This window comes from Tachysurus vachellii, chromosome 3 (assembly GCF_030014155.1).
Source record: "Tachysurus vachellii isolate PV-2020 chromosome 3, HZAU_Pvac_v1, whole genome shotgun sequence".
Taxonomy (NCBI): domain Eukaryota; kingdom Metazoa; phylum Chordata; class Actinopteri; order Siluriformes; family Bagridae; genus Tachysurus; species Tachysurus vachellii.
Window position 1 is genome coordinate 22,964,851 of NC_083462.1, and position 18,727 is coordinate 22,983,577.

The 18,727-nt window shown below is 37.0% G+C and overlaps 2 protein-coding genes across 3 annotated transcripts in view; one reads left to right on the plus strand and one right to left on the minus strand.

Annotated features, from left to right (window-relative positions):
- Positions 1–10,837, plus strand: part of gphnb (gephyrin b) — a 110,880-nt gene extending 100,043 nt beyond the window's left edge. For both annotated transcript variants that reach the window (XM_060864985.1, XM_060864986.1), the window contains 10 exons: positions 287–406; positions 1,498–1,556; positions 2,951–3,104; positions 4,107–4,228; positions 5,653–5,740; positions 6,943–7,016; positions 7,103–7,167; positions 7,634–7,737; positions 8,264–8,360; positions 9,717–10,837. In XM_060864985.1, the coding sequence (XP_060720968.1) occupies positions 287–406; positions 1,498–1,556; positions 2,951–3,104; positions 4,107–4,228; positions 5,653–5,740; positions 6,943–7,016; positions 7,103–7,167; positions 7,634–7,737; positions 8,264–8,360; positions 9,717–9,850 (1,017 nt within the window). In that variant the 3' untranslated portion in view covers positions 9,851–10,837. The remainder of the gene's footprint in view (positions 1–286; positions 407–1,497; positions 1,557–2,950; positions 3,105–4,106; positions 4,229–5,652; positions 5,741–6,942; positions 7,017–7,102; positions 7,168–7,633; positions 7,738–8,263; positions 8,361–9,716) is intronic.
- A 1,268-nt stretch (positions 10,838–12,105) lies between these two features.
- atp6v1d (ATPase H+ transporting V1 subunit D) lies at positions 12,106–17,634 on the minus strand. Its single transcript, XM_060866314.1, has 9 exons — positions 17,449–17,634; positions 16,457–16,574; positions 16,280–16,359; positions 16,109–16,176; positions 15,687–15,731; positions 15,421–15,524; positions 14,129–14,195; positions 13,664–13,742; positions 12,106–12,887 (listed from the first exon to the last, which is right to left on the minus strand). Exons 1-9 carry the CDS (start codon positions 17,487–17,489, stop codon positions 12,743–12,745), a joined length of 747 nt encoding a protein of 248 aa, XP_060722297.1. The 5' UTR covers positions 17,490–17,634; the 3' UTR covers positions 12,106–12,742.
- Between the last annotated feature and the right edge of the window lie 1,093 nt (positions 17,635–18,727).

The following is an 18,727-nucleotide window of genomic DNA, read 5'->3' on the forward strand; positions in this document are numbered from 1 at the left end:
ACGCACACACACACACGCACACACACATGCACATACACACACACACCTATACTCACGTATACACACGGATACTTAATTTTAGCTAGAAAAGCTATTTTTTAGATAGTACCTGAAAAAGTTGTGCTTTAACCTGGAAAGTTTAAATCTTGATTTCTTTTTGTTATTTATAATTTAGAATGCAGTTTATAACCCAAAACTACATCTCACTGCACTGTTTATGAAGGGATGTATGTGTGTGTGTGTTTGTGTGTCTATCTATCTTTACATTTTTTTGTTTCTGCCACAGCCAACGCACACAGTGATGCCAGGTCAGGTGATGAGGGTGACGACCGGAGCTCCTATCCCATGTGGAGCCGATGCTGTGGTGCAGGTGGAAGACACGGAGCTACTGAGAGAATCTGAGGATGTGAGTTTGCACAGTTATGCACTAAAAACCCAAATAAAAGCACAGAAATTCTGTATCTACAGTACATTTCTGCTCACCCTCCTTCAAAAAGTTGTTTTGAGCTTTTTACCTAAATCCCTATGGAAAGTAGTTTGTGATTACTTCCAGTAAGGTAATTGTTTCTTTTTTAGGCAAAAATTCCCTTATATTGCATCTTTTTATTGAAATTATGTCACTCTACTGCATAATGCCATTTTTTTTTTGTCTTAATATTTAATCCGTAAATTAGGGCTTAAAATAGCATCCAGATTTTCAACCCTGGAGTCCAAGCTAATGGAATACTATAAAAGTATAAGCTAGTAAATCCTTTAAAAACACTAATACATTTGTGTAACTGCTCTGTTATATTGTAATAAGAGATATATACTGTTCGGCACTGAAATATAAATACACCAGTATCTAGAAATACAATCTGTTTAACACAATGCTTGTTTTCTACAAGCATTGAGCAATGATGCCAAGTTTACATATGCTTGTACATTGTGACGTTTATAACTAACTAGCATCTATAAATCTTTTACTACAGTGTAATAAGCTCTTATTTGACACTTATTACCTGGTAGATTTTCCTTTTAAATGCACTTTTAAATGATTATAGTCATCCTTTGTTTTAGTTTAGTTACAAGTTTATATTACATTTTTTTCCTGCAAATTGTGTTTTATTATAGTCCACTAAAAGTCCAACATATATTTAATATATATGCTTTATAATGACTTCTAATTAATATATAAGCACATTTCCACAGCACAAATGATCTAGGTACTATATGGGTATTTTCTTGTAACTATAAAGAGAATTTGTATGGACATAATGCGTATGGGATAACAGAGTTTATTTTATGGTGTGTGTATGTGTGTGTGTGTGTGTGTGTGTGTGTGTGTGTGTGTGTGTGTGTCATTTGGTGCCAATTACTGGAAATTTTAAATTTGAAAACATAACTATCTGAGTCAAGAAAAATTTGGATTTGCAATGCAGCTGTACAATAAAAAAGGTATCTGAAATAAAGCACAGATTTTGTTTTGCCATATAATATGTTGAATTCTGTATGCAGGGAACAGAGGAACTTGAAGTACGCATTCTGGTGCAAGCACGTCCAGGACAGGACATCAGGTAATGTGTGAGTGTGTGTGTGCGTGAGAGAGAGAGAGAGAGACAGAGAGAGTTTATTTCAATCTGAATGCATTGTAAAAGCAATTTAAATTAATTTAATTTTGCATGTATGATATATGCCTTGCGCCATTTTTAAAGCTCACTCGAAACTAATTATTTTTAGCGTACTGTGTTTGTGTATTCAAATTTATCCGCTTAACCGATGGCTTTTTGGTAGCTGAACACTACTACACAACTGATAGTGGAACTTCACTGCTAGCTAACTGACCAACTAACTATCAAGTTAGCCTTAGTGACTAGCCTGATAGAAGCTAGCAACTTACCTGCATGAATCTACTGTCATACAAGCAAACAACAAAGCATCAGTGACAATTTAATTTTTTTTGCACTTACATGACCCAGAGCTACAATTTCAATATCAATTACAATATCATCGAATCCATCCTCTGCACTTATCATCGAATCCATCCTCTGCACTTCAGTGACTGTTTGGTTTAGCTCAGCCACCCAATCCGACCTCAGGAGACTACAGAGGGTAGTCCGGACTGCTGAGCGAATCATTGGCACAACTCTCCCCACTCTCCAAGACCTGTACTTCTCCAGAGTGAGCAAAAGGGCAAAGAAAATCACTCTGGACCCCTCACATCCAGCACACTTACTCTTTGAACTGTTGCCATCTGGCCGACGCTACAGAGCCCTGAGCACCAAAACGACCAGATATAGGAACAGTTTCTTCCCTCAGGCAATCCATCTGATGAACACTTAACATACATCTGATGAACACCTAACATACACAGAACAAACCCTATTCTTACATTGTCTACAAGTACGCATTTATATTTTATTTTGCACATCTATATTTGAATTTGCACATCTTTACTTCAATTTGCACACTTATATTTCAATTTGCACATACAACTGTCTATTATTTATGTGTTCATTTCTTACCACTGCTATATGTTTACACTGTGGAGCTCCTGTACTAGAAAAAATTCCTCGTATGTGAAAACATACTTGGCAATAAAGACCTTTCTGATTCTGATTCTGATTCTGAATTTCAGCAATAGCGTAGCAACTATTTGAATTGGCTTGAAGGACATCTATGGCTTCTGTGGTCTGACTGTTCCTCAATCACAAAGGGTTCTTACATACAATTAAATTCCATTTACTGCCTGACATGTAAAAATGGAAGACATAGCTATATGTATAACTTATACATAGCTTTATATAGCTAATACTGTGGTTTTTGGAAATAAAAGTTACAAACACTGGATAGATTATATCTACATGCAACAACAGCAGCAGTTGCTTACATTTGTAAATAAACGCCTTAGTTTGGTCCACTGTAATCGTTGAACTTATCATGAAAGACACCTCGTATATGTGTGTTTCAGGCCCATTGGTCATGACATAAAGCGTGGAGAGTGTGTTTTGGCCAAAGGCACTCATATGGGCCCATCGGAGATCGGCTTGCTGGCCACAGTGGGAGTCACAGAAGTGGAAGTGCACAAGTTCCCTGTGGTGGCCGTAATGTCTACAGGAAACGAGGTCGGAATTTTCTCTCTCACACTCACACACACGAACACATAACATTCACACGCAGTACTTATACAGGGCTGTCAAGTGTCACGCATTGAGAGTGACAGTCACGCATTTCGGTCTTTTGTCACGCTCTCCCACCAAACATTGTATTTCTCATGCAGAAAAACCTTTTGACTATTTATCATATATTTAATAAGCCGCAGCACCCAAAATGTATCTGTCCGCACCGCTGTCTCTATGGAACCGGGCAGGAATCAAGCGCGTCGAGTCTGGAGTTCTTAGTCGAGCCTGACACTTATCAGCAAATCAAAAAAAAGAGGCTACACAATAGCCAATCAGAAAATAGCCCTATCTGGGTAATATTTAACGCAACAACCAATGAAAAAAAAACATATTCATTATAGAGGGTATTTTCGATGGTCGGTTTGAACAAAACCTCAGCACGAAACAGCTTGGGGTGGGGGTGGGGGTGGGGGGTTGCTTGGGTTTTGGAGATGTCACGCTTGCCTGTCTTCAAAACTTGAGAGCCCTGCTTATATGGGCAAGAGTAAAATGACAAATTTCGGTGCATGTTCAAATACATTATTGTTTATATAGTAACAACTCATTCCTTATATAAAGGAAAGGAAACTTACTTTGACAGTGTGTGTTTTTTAAACATATTCTGACATTTACATTTACATCAGACTTTAAAAGTTCTGGCTTATTGCTAACATAAGCTCTTTTTTTGTTTTACAAGCATTAATAGACAAAAAAAGGAAAGGCTGGGGGTGTTTTTAGATGTTACAATTTATGAAGAACGCAACTCATTTTGCAAACATTCAGCAACAGTAAACATAATTATAAACAATTAAAAAGTATGAGGTGTCTTTCTTTAAATGTTCTTTTATTAAAATTGTACTTGTAACCATTGTCAAATTTCTACAGAATAATGCTAACCAGACCAGTTTTTATTAAAGGTGATAAGGGTTGTGTTTGTTTGACGGTGTAACCAATTCACTTTTTCAGCTGCTGAACCCTGAGGACGATCTACACCCAGGGAAGATCCGTGACTCAAACCGCTCCACGCTGCTTGCCACTATCCAGGAGCACGGCTACCCCACCATTAACCTGGGCATCGTAGGAGACAAGTGAGAATCTTGACATCTTGTACATCTCTAAACTAAACACTAAACACATATAGCCTGAACACCTCTGGGAAGGCTTTAGACTAGATTTTAGAGCATGGCTGTCGGGATTTACCCATTTAAGAGCATTAGTGAAGTGGAGTTGGTGTTTGAGATCATCCCAGTGGTGTTGAATGTGCTTGAGGGCAGGGCTTTCTGCAGATCGCTTTGGACTGGAAGCAGTTTTTTCACACCAACCTTGGCAAACCATTTACTCATGGACCTCTTTTTGTGCACTGGGGCATGGTCATGCTGAAACTGTACTGGCAGCCTCAGATACAGTGACCTGAAATGTTATTGCTACAACATACAAAGACATTTTAGGCAATATTTGAAATTGAATTTGATAATGTGATTCCAAGGTTGTTGCAAACTTTTTGGGAAATGCTCACATGTGGGGGTCATGATCATGTTCCTAGTGTTTAAGGTGTAGATCTAAAAAAATCAAAAGATTGTGATTTCAAATCCCAAGTCTACCAAGCTACCACTGCTGGGCCCCTAAGCGAGACCCTTAACCCTCAATTGCATAAAATGAGATAAAAATATGTCACTCTGGACAAGGACGTCTTCTAAATGCCGTAAATGTAATGTTCAGGTGTCCATATATGTTTAACCATATAGTTTACATTCTATACAGAAATATGCAGGCTGGATTAGATACAGGGAATAATTGATTCATATCATGATCAGCCTGTTGCAGTACAGTATTACAAATTTATTCAACAAGCTGCCTATTTTAAGTTACAAAAAGTACGAAACACATTACATTACTCAAAGTATGTGGACACCTTGTCATGATGTAAATGACTCAACGATGGCATAAAGCTTCATTTAGGAATTGTTTTGAGAATTGGTCCTATGTCTGTACTCATATAAATATATTCAATCTCAAAGTCCCATTCACTATCTTTTTAAAGAAACACTTCAATTGAACAGAGAAAAAGGGAACTAATGTAGCTGAGATGCTGGGGTAGAACCTTCAAGGGTGGACTGTACTTTATCAGATCATTTTAATACACTGAAATCCGCATTTTAAAATAAAAGAAAGATTCTTCATATACAGGTATACTATAAAAGCAACAATTTTAACATTATAAGTGTTTTAACATTCACTTCGATTTCCCTGTCCATGTACAGTTTATTATCTTCTACATTTTAATGTAAGGTTAACTTTATTTTGTATGACCTACATTAGCTGTTTATTTCTTTTTGGCCTTTACTAGTACAAATTTCACACATGCCATGCCATGATGTAAAAATTCGACATGATAACAAATATGTTTTTCGACCACATGGAAAAGATGAACCTTTTTTTTTTGTTTGTTACTACTTCTGATACCGTTGCTACCATGGTAACAGTTGCTGCGGTTTCCTGTCTCCTCCCACAGCCCAGATGACCTCTTGAATGCCCTGAACGAGGGCATCAGCCGTGCCGATGTCATCATCACCTCAGGGGGCGTGTCCATGGGCGAGAAGGTGAGGACTTATTTTAGGACTTTTAGGAATTGAATTAGTTCCATGCCTAAATTTCCATCCCTACCAGGTTGCTCTATCAGGTCAAAGGAGCTTTATTTGAATAGCCTTTAGAGGTGTGCTACAATTATGGGATAGCTACAAATGGGAGCACTACATGCTTAATATTTGACAAATCTAGCATTGCTTTTTCATAATAAATATTCAAAGCTAGCTAGTCCCAACATGCTTGACAGCTGCTGGAACTTATTCAGCTAGCTAATTAGCTATTTGGCTGTCTAAACTATCAGCTAGTCAACATGCTAACAAATTGTAATTTATAATGGATGCTACATTTGCAAAGACAGCAACAAACCTATCAGAAACCATCCATTTTTTATGAGAGCTGTCGACTTCCAGTGACATAAGCAACAGCAACCATAAGCAACTTGATGTGCGAGTGAAGACAGCAGAGCTCATTTGATCCGTGAAAAGGGCGCCATCATTTGATCCGTGAAAAGGGCGCTCTTATGATATGATGCAGATATACAATGCTGAATTTTATATACAAATGCTCTTCCTACAAAACGTTTATTTTAAAGGCAAGAAAATTGTCAGTAGTGGAATGCTAGTTGCGCAACCCTCTCATAAATGTTATTAGTGTGGCAGCTATTAGTAGGAACACCTATTGGGGACTGGTGACTTGCAGTGATAAAGTCACTATATGAATGAACATGGCTTCACAAGGAAATAGACCATATAAATTACGAAAATCACTTCAGCTTCATTGTTCTAGAAATTTCTTTCAGCCCTTTCTTTGTGCAATTCATTATATTTTTATCCTTATACAATTTTTTTTATCCTAAATGCTTTTATCCATAACTTAGTAAAGGACACTGATATTGGTGGTCGCATATGAAGTGTGTATACAAATAAAGTTTTCCTTTAGTGAGGTAGTTTTCATGGATTTTTTTGTCATGAGGGGAAGTTGATGAGCTTCTGCTGAGACTATAGGCACACAGGGCTGGTCTAATGTACACACTTTAACTCCATGCTGACATCTCGTGGCTCAGTTTAGATGCAGGTGAATCTTCCCACAGCAGTAAGAGATGGTGATAAATAATGTATGACTTTCCTTGCCTGCCATATGGGACTGTCTGGGGTTTTATGAGAATGCGTGTTTCGATCATCATTAATGTGGACCTTTAATTGGCCTGTTTCAACAGGACTACCTGAAGCAGGTGTTGGATATTGACCTCCATGCTCAGATTCACTTTGGGCGTGTCTTTATGAAACCCGGGTGAGTGGATGAATGAGTAGGCAATGTTCTGAAAAGCAGTTCTGAAAAGCAGCAGTCATATTATTTGTGTTTGTTCTTCCATATAGTCTCCCTACAACATTTGCCACTTTGGACATGGACGGTACACGAAAGCTAATTTTTGCTCTACCAGGTAGGGATGGTGAGAGAGTTTGTTGGTATGTATTTATTAGCCATAAGACTTTTTTGTTTTGTATTCTGTTTTTGTTTGTATTCTGATTATTTTTTGTATATATATATATACATATATATATATATATATATATATATATATATATATACATCTGTATATATATATATATATATATATAATGGTTTGATTTGATTATTAACACATTAACACACACACACATACGCAGTTCTGCCTTTCCAAGAGTCTTTGAGTGTGTGTGTGTGTGTGTGTGTGTGTGTGTGTGTATGTAATCAAATCAAACCCTAATATGCCTTCTGATTATAACATACATTTTCGTCAAAGTGTCAGATATATTAATAACATTTAAGAAGGCAAAGTCTATTTTTCACTGATAGTGAAGTTTCCTTTTATAGCCCAGATTAGCTGTCTCAGCTCACACATAAGTAAAATAATTTGTTTTTCACAGGGAATCCCGTGTCAGCCGTGGTTACGTGTAATCTCTTTGTAATACCTGCCTTGAGGAAGATGCAGGGAATCCTGGACCCACGACCCACCATCATTAAAGCTAGAGTAAGAGCCAGTCATACTATTGTGTACAATCCTCATGTTTAATAGCGTTCAGATTCTTGTTAAGAGCTGATTTTACTTTATTAATTCTGCAAAATCTATCCAATTCTATCTTTTCTAGTATCTATTATAATATTACAAGATATTGTATTTATTAATCATATTTCTTTCTTGACAAATGGTTTGTTCTGTTGGCAGACAATTTTGTAGAAATTTAAAGATTTATTTCTAGAAAGAAACAAAATTCTCTGCCAATAGATTGAAAAGTAAAAACTGGAAATTGGTCAAATCGAAATATGTTACGTGTGTTTTAATGCTGTTAAATGTTTTCATGTTTTCATGCTTTTCATGTTTTACATAGAGTTTTCTTGTTGAGCTTTAACTGAACTAATTACAGTCTAATGGTTCATATTGATATAAGAACTGTACTTGGTTGTAGACTTCAACCAAATCCATTTGACTTTAATAGTGAAAACAGGGTTAATGCTAGCAAGCAAGTGGATGAAATGCTCTTGTTGTGCATCTGCAGTTGTCCTGTGATGTAAAGCTGGACCCACGTCCTGAGTATCACCGCTGTATTTTAACATGGCACCATCAGGAGCCGCTGCCATGGGCTCAGAGCACAGGTAGGCACACCTGTATGTATGGGAAAGAAGTAAAGACAACCAATGCAGGAAATATTTTATCTTTAAATGTTAATGGAGTTACTTTAGATATCATGTTAAATGTTAATGTAAAAATAAAAAAAAATAAACTCAGAAATGTGGCATGTCAAAAATTTGGAGTTGGAGACATTTCCAGTTATTAAAGACCTCATTAGGCAGGTAAAGCATAAGGAACAACAATTTGAGAATAATAAATTCTCTGACCTCTAAATGATGGCATGGTTTAGCTGACACAGGAGTAGTGGTGCATCATTCTGTTGTACAAAGACATCAGACTGAAGAAGGGTTGCTTCTAAACAACAAATAAGTATCTTGTCCAAATCTTTGCATATAGCACAGAGGTTTATTATTTAATTAATTTTATTATTTTCTTGGTTTTATTATTATTATTATTATTTCATGAAATTCAGTACAAAATACCTGCAGTACTAACTCTCCAGAAACTGTATTTACTTTTCATTTCAAATATCAACGAAATATGTAATTTGACCAGGGTTATCCAAACCTTATATACATACATCTTTATTCATCTTGTCCTGTCAATAAGCTCAAATAAACATGCTTTATTTGTCCTGCACGTTCTGTGAGCTAAAGAACACTGATTTAAGTCCTTGTTGTTGTGACATTAAATAACCCCATTTTATGGTCATGATATTAGATGGAAGCTACAATTTGATATATTTCAACAGCCTGTCTAGGTGGCGTTACACTCTGTTTAACACGAGTGATGGGCTGCATGAAATGAATCTACAGTCTCAGTATGAGTCAGTTGCCTTGCGATGGTGGGGCTTCTAGGGCTTAATCTTCCCAAGTACTGATAAAAGTCCTTGCTCTTTTGAGGACTGAAAACATTTTACACCACAAATAAATGACAAGGTTTACCAGTACTAGAAACCTTATTTCTTATGTCTGTAATTTAGTACATGTAATGTAAAACTTACATGTCAAGCTGTTAAACAGAACAGGTCCCTCAGCAGGTGGCACAGTTGTTAGTATACAGCCATTGGACAGTCATCATTCAATCACTAGAAGAGTTAGTGAGGTAATAATAATGCAAATGGTGAGTCATAGTCTCATGGGGCTAAAACCCTCATCTTTTCCAGCTCCTCTGGTCTGAGTTAGAAGAAATGGTCATTTTTCATAGCATTTTGTGTATTTTTCTTATGACCACTGGTGTAATGGTAAACTTTTTCAATGAACAAAGCCAAAATAACACTTCTTAACACACCAACTTATTCTTTTCCTGATTTATTTGTCTGCTCTTTTTTAAGGGCTGCGATTTAACTCTCTCGTCCTCATTTTGTTTTTTGTACACAGGGAACCAGGTGAACAGCCGACTTATGAGCATGCGCAGCGCCAACGGCCTCCTCATGCTACCTCCCAAAACAGAGCAATACGTGGAGCTGCACAAAGGCGAGGTGGTGGACGTCATGGTCATAGGGCGGCTATGATGTCATCAGCGATGGAAAGAGGGATAGAGGGAGCATAGAGCTGCGAGCGAGCGGTGGTTCACGGTGCATGCCCACATATCATCGACTATCTCTGTAATATGCAATGGCACAGCTAGTTTTTATTGATTTGGATAACGTTGAAGTATAGTCGACATCTCGATCACGAAAAACTACTAGATACATATTTAAAAAAAAAAGATTTAAAAAAGATACTAGTATTTAAAACCTTAAAAAAATAACTTTTAAGTAAAAAAAGAGATTTATTCTGTAATATATTATTATAATTATTACTCTTATTATTATTGATTATGATCATTATTCTTCTCATGATTATTATATTAAGACAGCTCTGTTCTTTTCATTGCGATTGCTTTGTGTGTTCGATGCTAGACCTTATCGATATAGCTGTAGCATTTTAATAGAAAGCAGTAGGTGCCTGCCAGGAAAAAAAAATATATACATCATTTCCTCATCTTAAAGCGATAGTTTGGCTAAAAATTCATTTTTACACAACTTCCTCTTTACCCCTAAAATGTAATTGATCAGCCAACATATGGTGTTTGGTGTCTGAGTTTTGCTTCATTATTCATTTACTGGCGCTACAGGGATAATGTAACTAACAAGTAATGGAGAATGACCGCCCCCAGTTTAGCAAACTGTGCAAACTTGGGGTATTGGGGTAATTGGGTCCTTGTGTAAAATACATTTTTGGCTAAACAACAACGGATCTGATAGCTCGAACATGAGTATCATGAGGTGAATAGAGAGTTTCACAACCTGCGACCCTCTGGGTTTTTTTCCTCATCCGTACGCACCATTATGGCTTCACCGAGAGCTTTGCTTGTTGTTTCTCTTGTGAGTCTTGTTTATGTACGCAGTGGGGGTTTTGTGTGGGGGAACACGAAACCACCTGCCCGATCCCTGAAGCTTCCTTATTAGTCACCTAACCTGGTGAAGCTCCTTCCCTAACCCCCAGGGGGTGGAGTCACTGGATAATCTTTTATTTGAATATATATATATATATATATATATATATATATATATATATATATATATAATATATATATAAACATGCTGATTAAAACAGCTTATTTAAGTGCTGAGAGCCTTTTTAACCTACTACACAAACCTGTACAGTAAAAAACACAAACCGTGTTGTACAGATCTACGTGACCAGCACTGCGGAGAAAACTTACCGAGCAAAGAGGAGACATTGCTGAACAAACTCTGTACAATAACATTTTCTGTAATGATATGAAACTGATGAGAGAGACTATGATAATAAAATCCTTGATCATTATATAAAAAAAATGATTTGTACAGGTTTTTTCTACCAAGCTTCTTCATGAAACATGATATGTATAATGTTTTCCATGAACAGTGTCTTGTTGTCATGTGCCGCACTCAGAACTCTATGTTATGTATACTATGTAATAGCAGGTGATTTAAACAGGATGTATATAAATACCATTTTTTATGGTGATTGTATATTCTTTGTAAGCACACCTGGAAAATTTAAGCAAACATCACTGGTAACAAGGGGTGAGACAAAAATGATTAGATCCATCTCATTTTTAAAAACAGTAATTAAAAAAAGAACTTTATTTTTGGCTAAAATATATTTAAGACCACTAACCTAGTGTTTTACCATCCTTAAACGTTGTGGCTTGTGTTAGCAAGTTACACAAAAGCAAAGTATTCCAGGAATACAAACACCTTCAGGAAGTGTTCTTTCAGGATGCTCTTTAAAATTGTGTATACAATGCAATTATATAATGCAAAGCAACGTCTGTTATGCTCTAATAATAAAGAATGAAATAATAATGAGATTTTTATGAATTTTTTAGAAAAATTTCTAAAAGGTCCGATTCTACAAATTTAGTTTCTTTTTAAAAATAACTGCCCTTAGACATCCATTATGAGGAAGTTTTCTATGTATTTGTATGGGATTTTTTTTATTCTTCATCTAAATGTCATGTGACACCTAAAAGACTGAGCTGCAGTAAACAAACATTGTACAACATAATTTCAGACTATTTCACTAACAAAGCTTTAACATGCTGGTCAAATATGGTAAGAGCTATAAAGTGTTTGTGGAATTGATTCATTCGGTTTTGCTAGAACACAACAAAATGTGGAAAGGTTCAGTTGGAGGTGTAGGGGAATATTCATGTAAAACACTGTATAAATACATGCAGCTGATTAAGACAGACTGAGACTTGGCGACTAACCACAAAAAAGTTCAAACGGAGAAAGAAAGTCAACCACTTTTATTCCAAACGACTTTCACAATGACAATAATATTTTGGACGATTTTCAGCACAGCAAGGATCACTGGAATTACTCTGAAATGTCTAACAGTGGATTAATAGTGAGATGACACTGGGATTCAATGAGCTGTATGAAGATACACACACAGGGATCATAAAGGTTTCTGACATAATCAATGGTCTGGAGGTTCCAGAGTGTACGACATGTTATAGTACCAACTACATCAGGTTTCTACGTTGCACTCAAGTACGTACTACATATAAAACAGCCTACTTATATCCTCCTGAGGGAACTGGAATGATATTTCAGGGAATTCCATACGGTCATCAATGATAAATCACACACACACACACACACACACACACGGGGACAATAAACCATACAGAGAACAATGACAGTCAATGCTAGCAGCGTAAACCAACAATGTACAGATATTTATAATTTATATTTCATATATAGCTGTTATAAGGTGAACATGCATTTTTCTGCCAAAAAGGTCAAAATGAAAACAAAATAAGCACCAACAAATATACACAAAACAAAGATGATTTCACAAAATATATCACGCTGGGCCTCGTAGGCACGCGGAATAAATAGTGTGTGCTGAAGCCTGACGCAGACTCATTCAAACAGCAGATCCTCGTCTTTCTCCATATCGACCATGTTGGCTGGTTCGGTGATGGGACCGAGCTCAGCCAGGCGCAGCGCTATCTCCTTCTCTGTCCTCTCCCTCATCTGCTTCTTCTTCTCCTGAATCTTCTTCAACCTGACGTCGAAGGGAGACAGAGGGATCTCAGTTAAGCAGACTTATTGAAGTTATGATACTAAACTGACAGTAAAGACCAGATTATTCACTTGCACATATCATGCGTGTCTGTGTCTGGATTATTCGACGCCCGTATTATGTTAAATCAAAACATCGGGTGCAATTTAATAACCACAAAAAAAAATCTAGAAATACATTTTGGCTGGTAAAGTTTGAAAAAAAAATGGTTTGAATCGTTTTTTAGTGGTTTGTTTGGAAGGTTGATAAACAATTCACAAAGTGCAACATCATTTATCTGTAAATCTAAATATTGACTCATTCACACAAGTTTTTGCCAGAATAATATTACTTAGGGGATAAATCTTTTTTCTTAAGTCCATGTAAAATGTTCTCACTATGCAGACGTATTTAGTCATATAACTCAAGCGTATTTTAATCAGAACTGTTGTGAATATTTTGACCAAACCGCTTAAGTATTCAGAACCACAGAACAAATATAAAATGTTGTTAGTTGTTATGAAGCAGCAAATCAAATATTCCACAAATAGGCTCTGTCCTATTAAATTATTAAGTGCCTCCCCTTAGTGTGCGCTCCCCCCCCCCCCCTCATGCCCACCCGAACACCTTTGGTAGTGTATACTAACTAATCTTGCTTAAATTAGTTTGACGATCAACTGCTCTAGTCCTAAATACTGTACTATAGGAAACAAATACAAAAAAAAACACTTCTTCAAAATGTGGCGTATCTTTTCTGATTACTCATGTATATGACTCACCTGTAGAACTCTTCTCTTTCTCTCTCATCCAGTTCAGTGATGATGTATGTGAGGGTTCGCTCGATCCTTGGAATAATCACTAAGGAAAGAGAAAGAGAATTCAACGGTAATTCAACAGTAATGATCTACACTACTCCTGTAGTGTTTTTTTATTAATTTGCAATGTTTCATGTTGCAATATCTGTACCATCATCCTTTCTCTGGTCAATCTTAGTCCAAGAAAAGCCCTAAAACTTCCTTCCTGTGCCTCTATGCTCCATTTCCATCACAGGTTAATTGGTTCATCCTCCAACCATATTTACTACTTTTATAATTTAATACTTTTTATAACATTTCTTTAAAAGTAAATGTTTTAGAAAGAAGTGCTTCATGTGTCATGCTGGCCAATCAGGTTTTTAATCGTATTAAGCAGGCTTGTTCATCAGAACACGTCCTGAGAGCGGTACAGACTCGTGTCTGTCTCACCGTGCTCGATGGCGTTCACGCGACGGTTAGTGATCTTGATGGCTTCATCCAAGGTGACGAAGGAGGTCTGTAAACGGAGTTATCCAAAAACAAAAGGTGAAAACATCAGAAAATTCAATTCCATTCAATTTATTTGTATAGTGCTTTTAACAATTCACATTCTCTCAAAGAAGCTTTACAGAAGAATAGAAACAGAATTTAAAAAAATTAAAGTTTAAAATTAAGTTACTATTTATCTCTAAAATCTATCCCTAATGAGCAAGCCTGAGGCTACGGCGGCGAGGAAAAAGTCTCTGAGATGATATGAGGAAGAAACCTTGAAAGGAACCACACTCAAAAGGGAACCTCATCCTCATTTTGGCACCACTGGACACTGTAAATAATGTAAATGTAAATAATTTCCTTTCTACAACAGTTTAGAATAGTGCAATTCGAGAGCTCCTGAGGAACTAATAGGTCAGTGCAAATTCTGAGTTCACCACAGACCCAACACTAATTTCGTCCTGCCAAAGTCTTCAAATGACTGCTGATAAAGACCAGACCATACAGCTGACTGACGCAACAATGGTTCAAAGAATTGATGTTTGCGACTCCATCCACAGCAATCCCATGAGTTACTGTCTGACCATGCAGATCAATCCCCAGCAGAGTGCACAAAGAGCGACGAGACAGTAAATTGATGAGGTAGGTCTGAAAGAAGAGGCGATCAGACTAGGAACCCAGAACACTGGGAGCTCGGGAGTGGCGTGTATTGTATGGCTTTGAAAATGAAACGGCTTTGAAACGGCACGCGTTTCGTATTATAGCAATATATTCATTATTTTTTTAACAGGCTTCATATTTCTGGACTTTTGCTATCACTAGACAACTGGATGTTAAAACGTAACCTTAAATTTCATCAAACTGGGTGGAATTTCTGTATCGCTCTTGATCAACAATCACTACTTCAACCTCTCCTGTATTAAATCTTTGTCTAAAATGGTTCACGTTTCAATATTCTTTATACCAGGAATACTACCCAGAACACCAATGGAAAAAAAAAGTGTCTACTACTGAACACATTGGAGACTTCTCTGTGACGAATTACCTCTTCATAAGCCTTTTTAGTACACATTCATTTATTCATCTTTTAATAATTACTTTATCCTGCTCAAGAGTTGCCAGTGGATCCGGAGCCTATAATGGAATTGAGCGCAAGACCGGAATACATCACACACACATTCACACACATTCTCACACATTCACACACATTCACGAATGTAACTTATAGTACATGTGTGTGTGCCCCCTACCTGCAGGGAGGCTAACTCCACCAGCAGCTCCACAGCTTTAGCATAGTTCCTCTTCAGCCTGGACAACTGCTCTCCACCCCTCGCTAAACCAGTCAGCTCATAGCCTACACACATAATCAATCTGTTAGTTTATGCTATGTGTTATATGTAAATCACTGTTCAAATCAATTCTACTGGTAATTTCCTCTACATTTGCTTCTAAAAAGTTCCAGACATAAACTCATTCAATTTATATTATGTTTCTTATTTCTCCAAACATGACTTACTGTCTCCTCCTTCCTGGTAGTGCTCGAATACGGGAAGAGTCACACCTGGAGTCAAAAGTGAACGTTACTGAAAACGGTTACTGAAAACGGTTACATTTGCTGCATCATTTTTAATAAATCTGCTCTGAAGGTCCCTGCTGTGTCATTTAAAGTGTGGATGCAATATTGTGACTCATCACAAGAGGGCAGTGTTTTGACACGAGAGAAGGGCCTTTGTATGTATGATATCCAACATGGTAACAATTCTGTCACTACAAGCAAATATTAAATATAAAATCTGCCCAAAACTCAGCTGCAAGTATTTAGTCATTAGACTGGTTTACGCTGAGTGCTCTGAGTGTTGGCAAAAAGAGCCAAAGATGTTCTTTTTGGTTCTTATTCAAAGTAGTGCCTATTCAGTTTTTACTCCATGTAAAGCAGACCTGCAACATTGTCCTTCTTTGCTCTGACTTTCACCTGGGCCTTGTTTACATTCTGGATGACTGTAGTGCTGAAGAAACAACAGACAGAGTGAGATCACAAGATACAGTAGCTATCTCTCACACACACACACTCAATTAATTAATGTTCATGTTCACATCCTCTGCGCTTACCTAAAGTCACCAGCTGCAAATTTGGCTTCAGCTAAAGAGAAAGCTGCTTCCCTCATCACCTCTCCCATCAGCGTCTTAGTCTGGGAATAAACATGAAACCCAGGTTAACGTATGTAAGATATCAGGATAAATATTCTAGAGATAAGGATAAATAGTAGTCAGCTTATACAGTCCTACTTCAATGATTTTCCTTAGAATCTGCCGGAAACGCATGGACAGAGCATCTGCTTTCTTCTTCAGCAGGTTTCGTCCGGTCTGAGCTCCTTTCAGACGAGCCTTCATGATGGTCTGCGCCCTGAAAGAAAACTCTTCTATCACTTATATCACTTTTATAGCTGTTACAGACAGTCATTTCACCACTAATCTTTTTTTTATTTTTCCACTTTTACTCGAAGCTCATGAAACAAAACGTATCTTTTCCTGCCTTAGAAACTGAAAACAACAAGAAAAATGCCTCTGTTTGCGAAAGACTCTCCCATAGCAAAGAACTTCCTGACACCTTTAACGCCTCCTTACTTCATCGACGATTAGAAGTCTCTTAAATAACAACAGCCTTTTTCAAAATGGTTTATTATGAGCTTTAGATTATGTGGAGCATATATTAGTGGCTCTGCTTTACATAGATCTGGCTTCATTTTCAAGGCTCACAGTCTCACACGAAGCTCAGGTCACGAGATTGAATCAGACTTCTGCTTTTAAACAGAAGCTCTTAGAAGATAAAGATCTCCAAATCTCCACATATATCCATAACTGCAATCATTACTACAGATATGATGCTTCAATGCAAGATACTGGGGATTCAGTTTAAATTTAATACTTATTATAAAGTGAAAAGCTACATTTCTGACACACCAACAAGACTTTACTACAGGAAGTTGGTGAATTTAACCCATTAAACTGATCATTCTACTAAACTGATCTCATTAACCTTCTAATGATGTGTTTTTACCTACAAAATAATCAAGCAATTAAGATAAAAACAGCTTCGAGTAGCTGATTAAATGAGTGTACAGACTCTGGCTGGGAAACTGTTTACAAGCTCATCATTTAACCTCAATGCAGTTGAAATGGTCTGAATGTCTGAATGTTTCCAAACTGTCGTAAAAAAATAAAAATGACAAATTCGTGCTAGCTAACGTCCAGGTCGGTTAGCATAGTTAGCTACTTACATTCTAGAAGGAAATATGTCGATCCGCTCTTTGCCTGACATCTTTGCCTTTTGTTGAGGATTTTATATATATATAAATATATACGTTCTTAAATACAAGGCTTTCTACAGTCCAGTGTAAAGGCTGTTATTGAACCAACGCTGATAATTTTCACTGAATCTCTGTGACCGTCGCAAGCAACGGCCTTGTTCTAATTACGCTTCGTGTAGATATAAAGTGTGCTACGCATAATGTACCGCGCACTAGGTCGCACCCTAGGTAGTGCACGTAGCGTAGGGAGCTAGTAGCTATTTGGGTAGCGCGTCGCACAGGCAGCTGACCGAATAGTCATGTGATTCCGTTACACGAATGGAAAAAGCGCCCTCTAGTGGATAGGAGCTTATATGCGCTTAAAAATACTGTACAAAATATATGTATTCGATTTAATCACATTTATTTTTAATATCGACGTTTTGCATTTGTAGTTGCTTGTACACATATTGTGCCTTACGTACATCTGCGCTATTTTATTTATGTGTATCTATATATACCTTACTCTACATTCTGAATAATAATTCACATTCATATATATATATATATAGTGGACTTGTTTATTCAGCTTGCACACTTTTTTAATGCCATAACCTTAGAAACTTCAACTTCTTGATCCTTTACAACAGTGTCTGCACTGTCGTAGCGTTAGAACTATTTACTTTTACTTTTCAACAATGTCAGCACATCTCTGTACTGCTATAGCCTTTATATTTATTCACTGTACATATGTTTACATCTATATACCTATATATATGTGTGTGTGTGTGTGTGTGTGTGTGTGTGTGTAGAAGAAACAGAAACAGACTGCAACGCACAGTAAAAACAGCAGGCAGAAAAAATAATCGGCGCCCCCTGCCCACTCCCCAGGACTTGTACGACACAAGAACCAGAAACCGGGCAGGAAAAATCACTACTGACCCTTCGCACCCTGGACACAACCTCTTTCAGCTCCTCCCTTCTGGCAGGGGCTACAGAACTCTGCTCACTATATAATTATATTCACTGCTTCTTATCTATAAGTACTGCATTATCAGAACTGTCAGTCATCACATCATCTGTATATTACACACTACTGCTGTTGTATATTGTACAAAAGCATAATATTGCACAATATTGTTATTTGCACTCCCACACTTTATGTACATAACTGATCTGTCATATTCTATATTCATATTTTATACATTTTATTCATTCTATATTTATATTTTATACTCATTCTGTCTATATTGTATCCCATCGTCTGCAT

What these genes read in the sequence shown, in the direction of transcription:
- atp6v1d (XM_060866314.1), bottom strand. Translation starts at nt 17,489, where the DNA reads ATGTCAGGCAAAGAGCGGATCGACATATTTCCTTCTAGAAT. An exon ending in TTCTAAGGAAAATCATTGAA is followed by an intron (nt 16,360 to 16,456) that starts GTAGGACTGTAT and finishes GTTTATTCCCAG; the next exon opens with ACTAAGACGCTGATGGGAGA. An exon ending in GAAAGAGAAGAGTTCTACAG is followed by an intron (nt 12,888 to 13,663) that starts GTGAGTCATATA and finishes CTTCGACGTCAG; the next exon opens with GTTGAAGAAGATTCAGGAGA.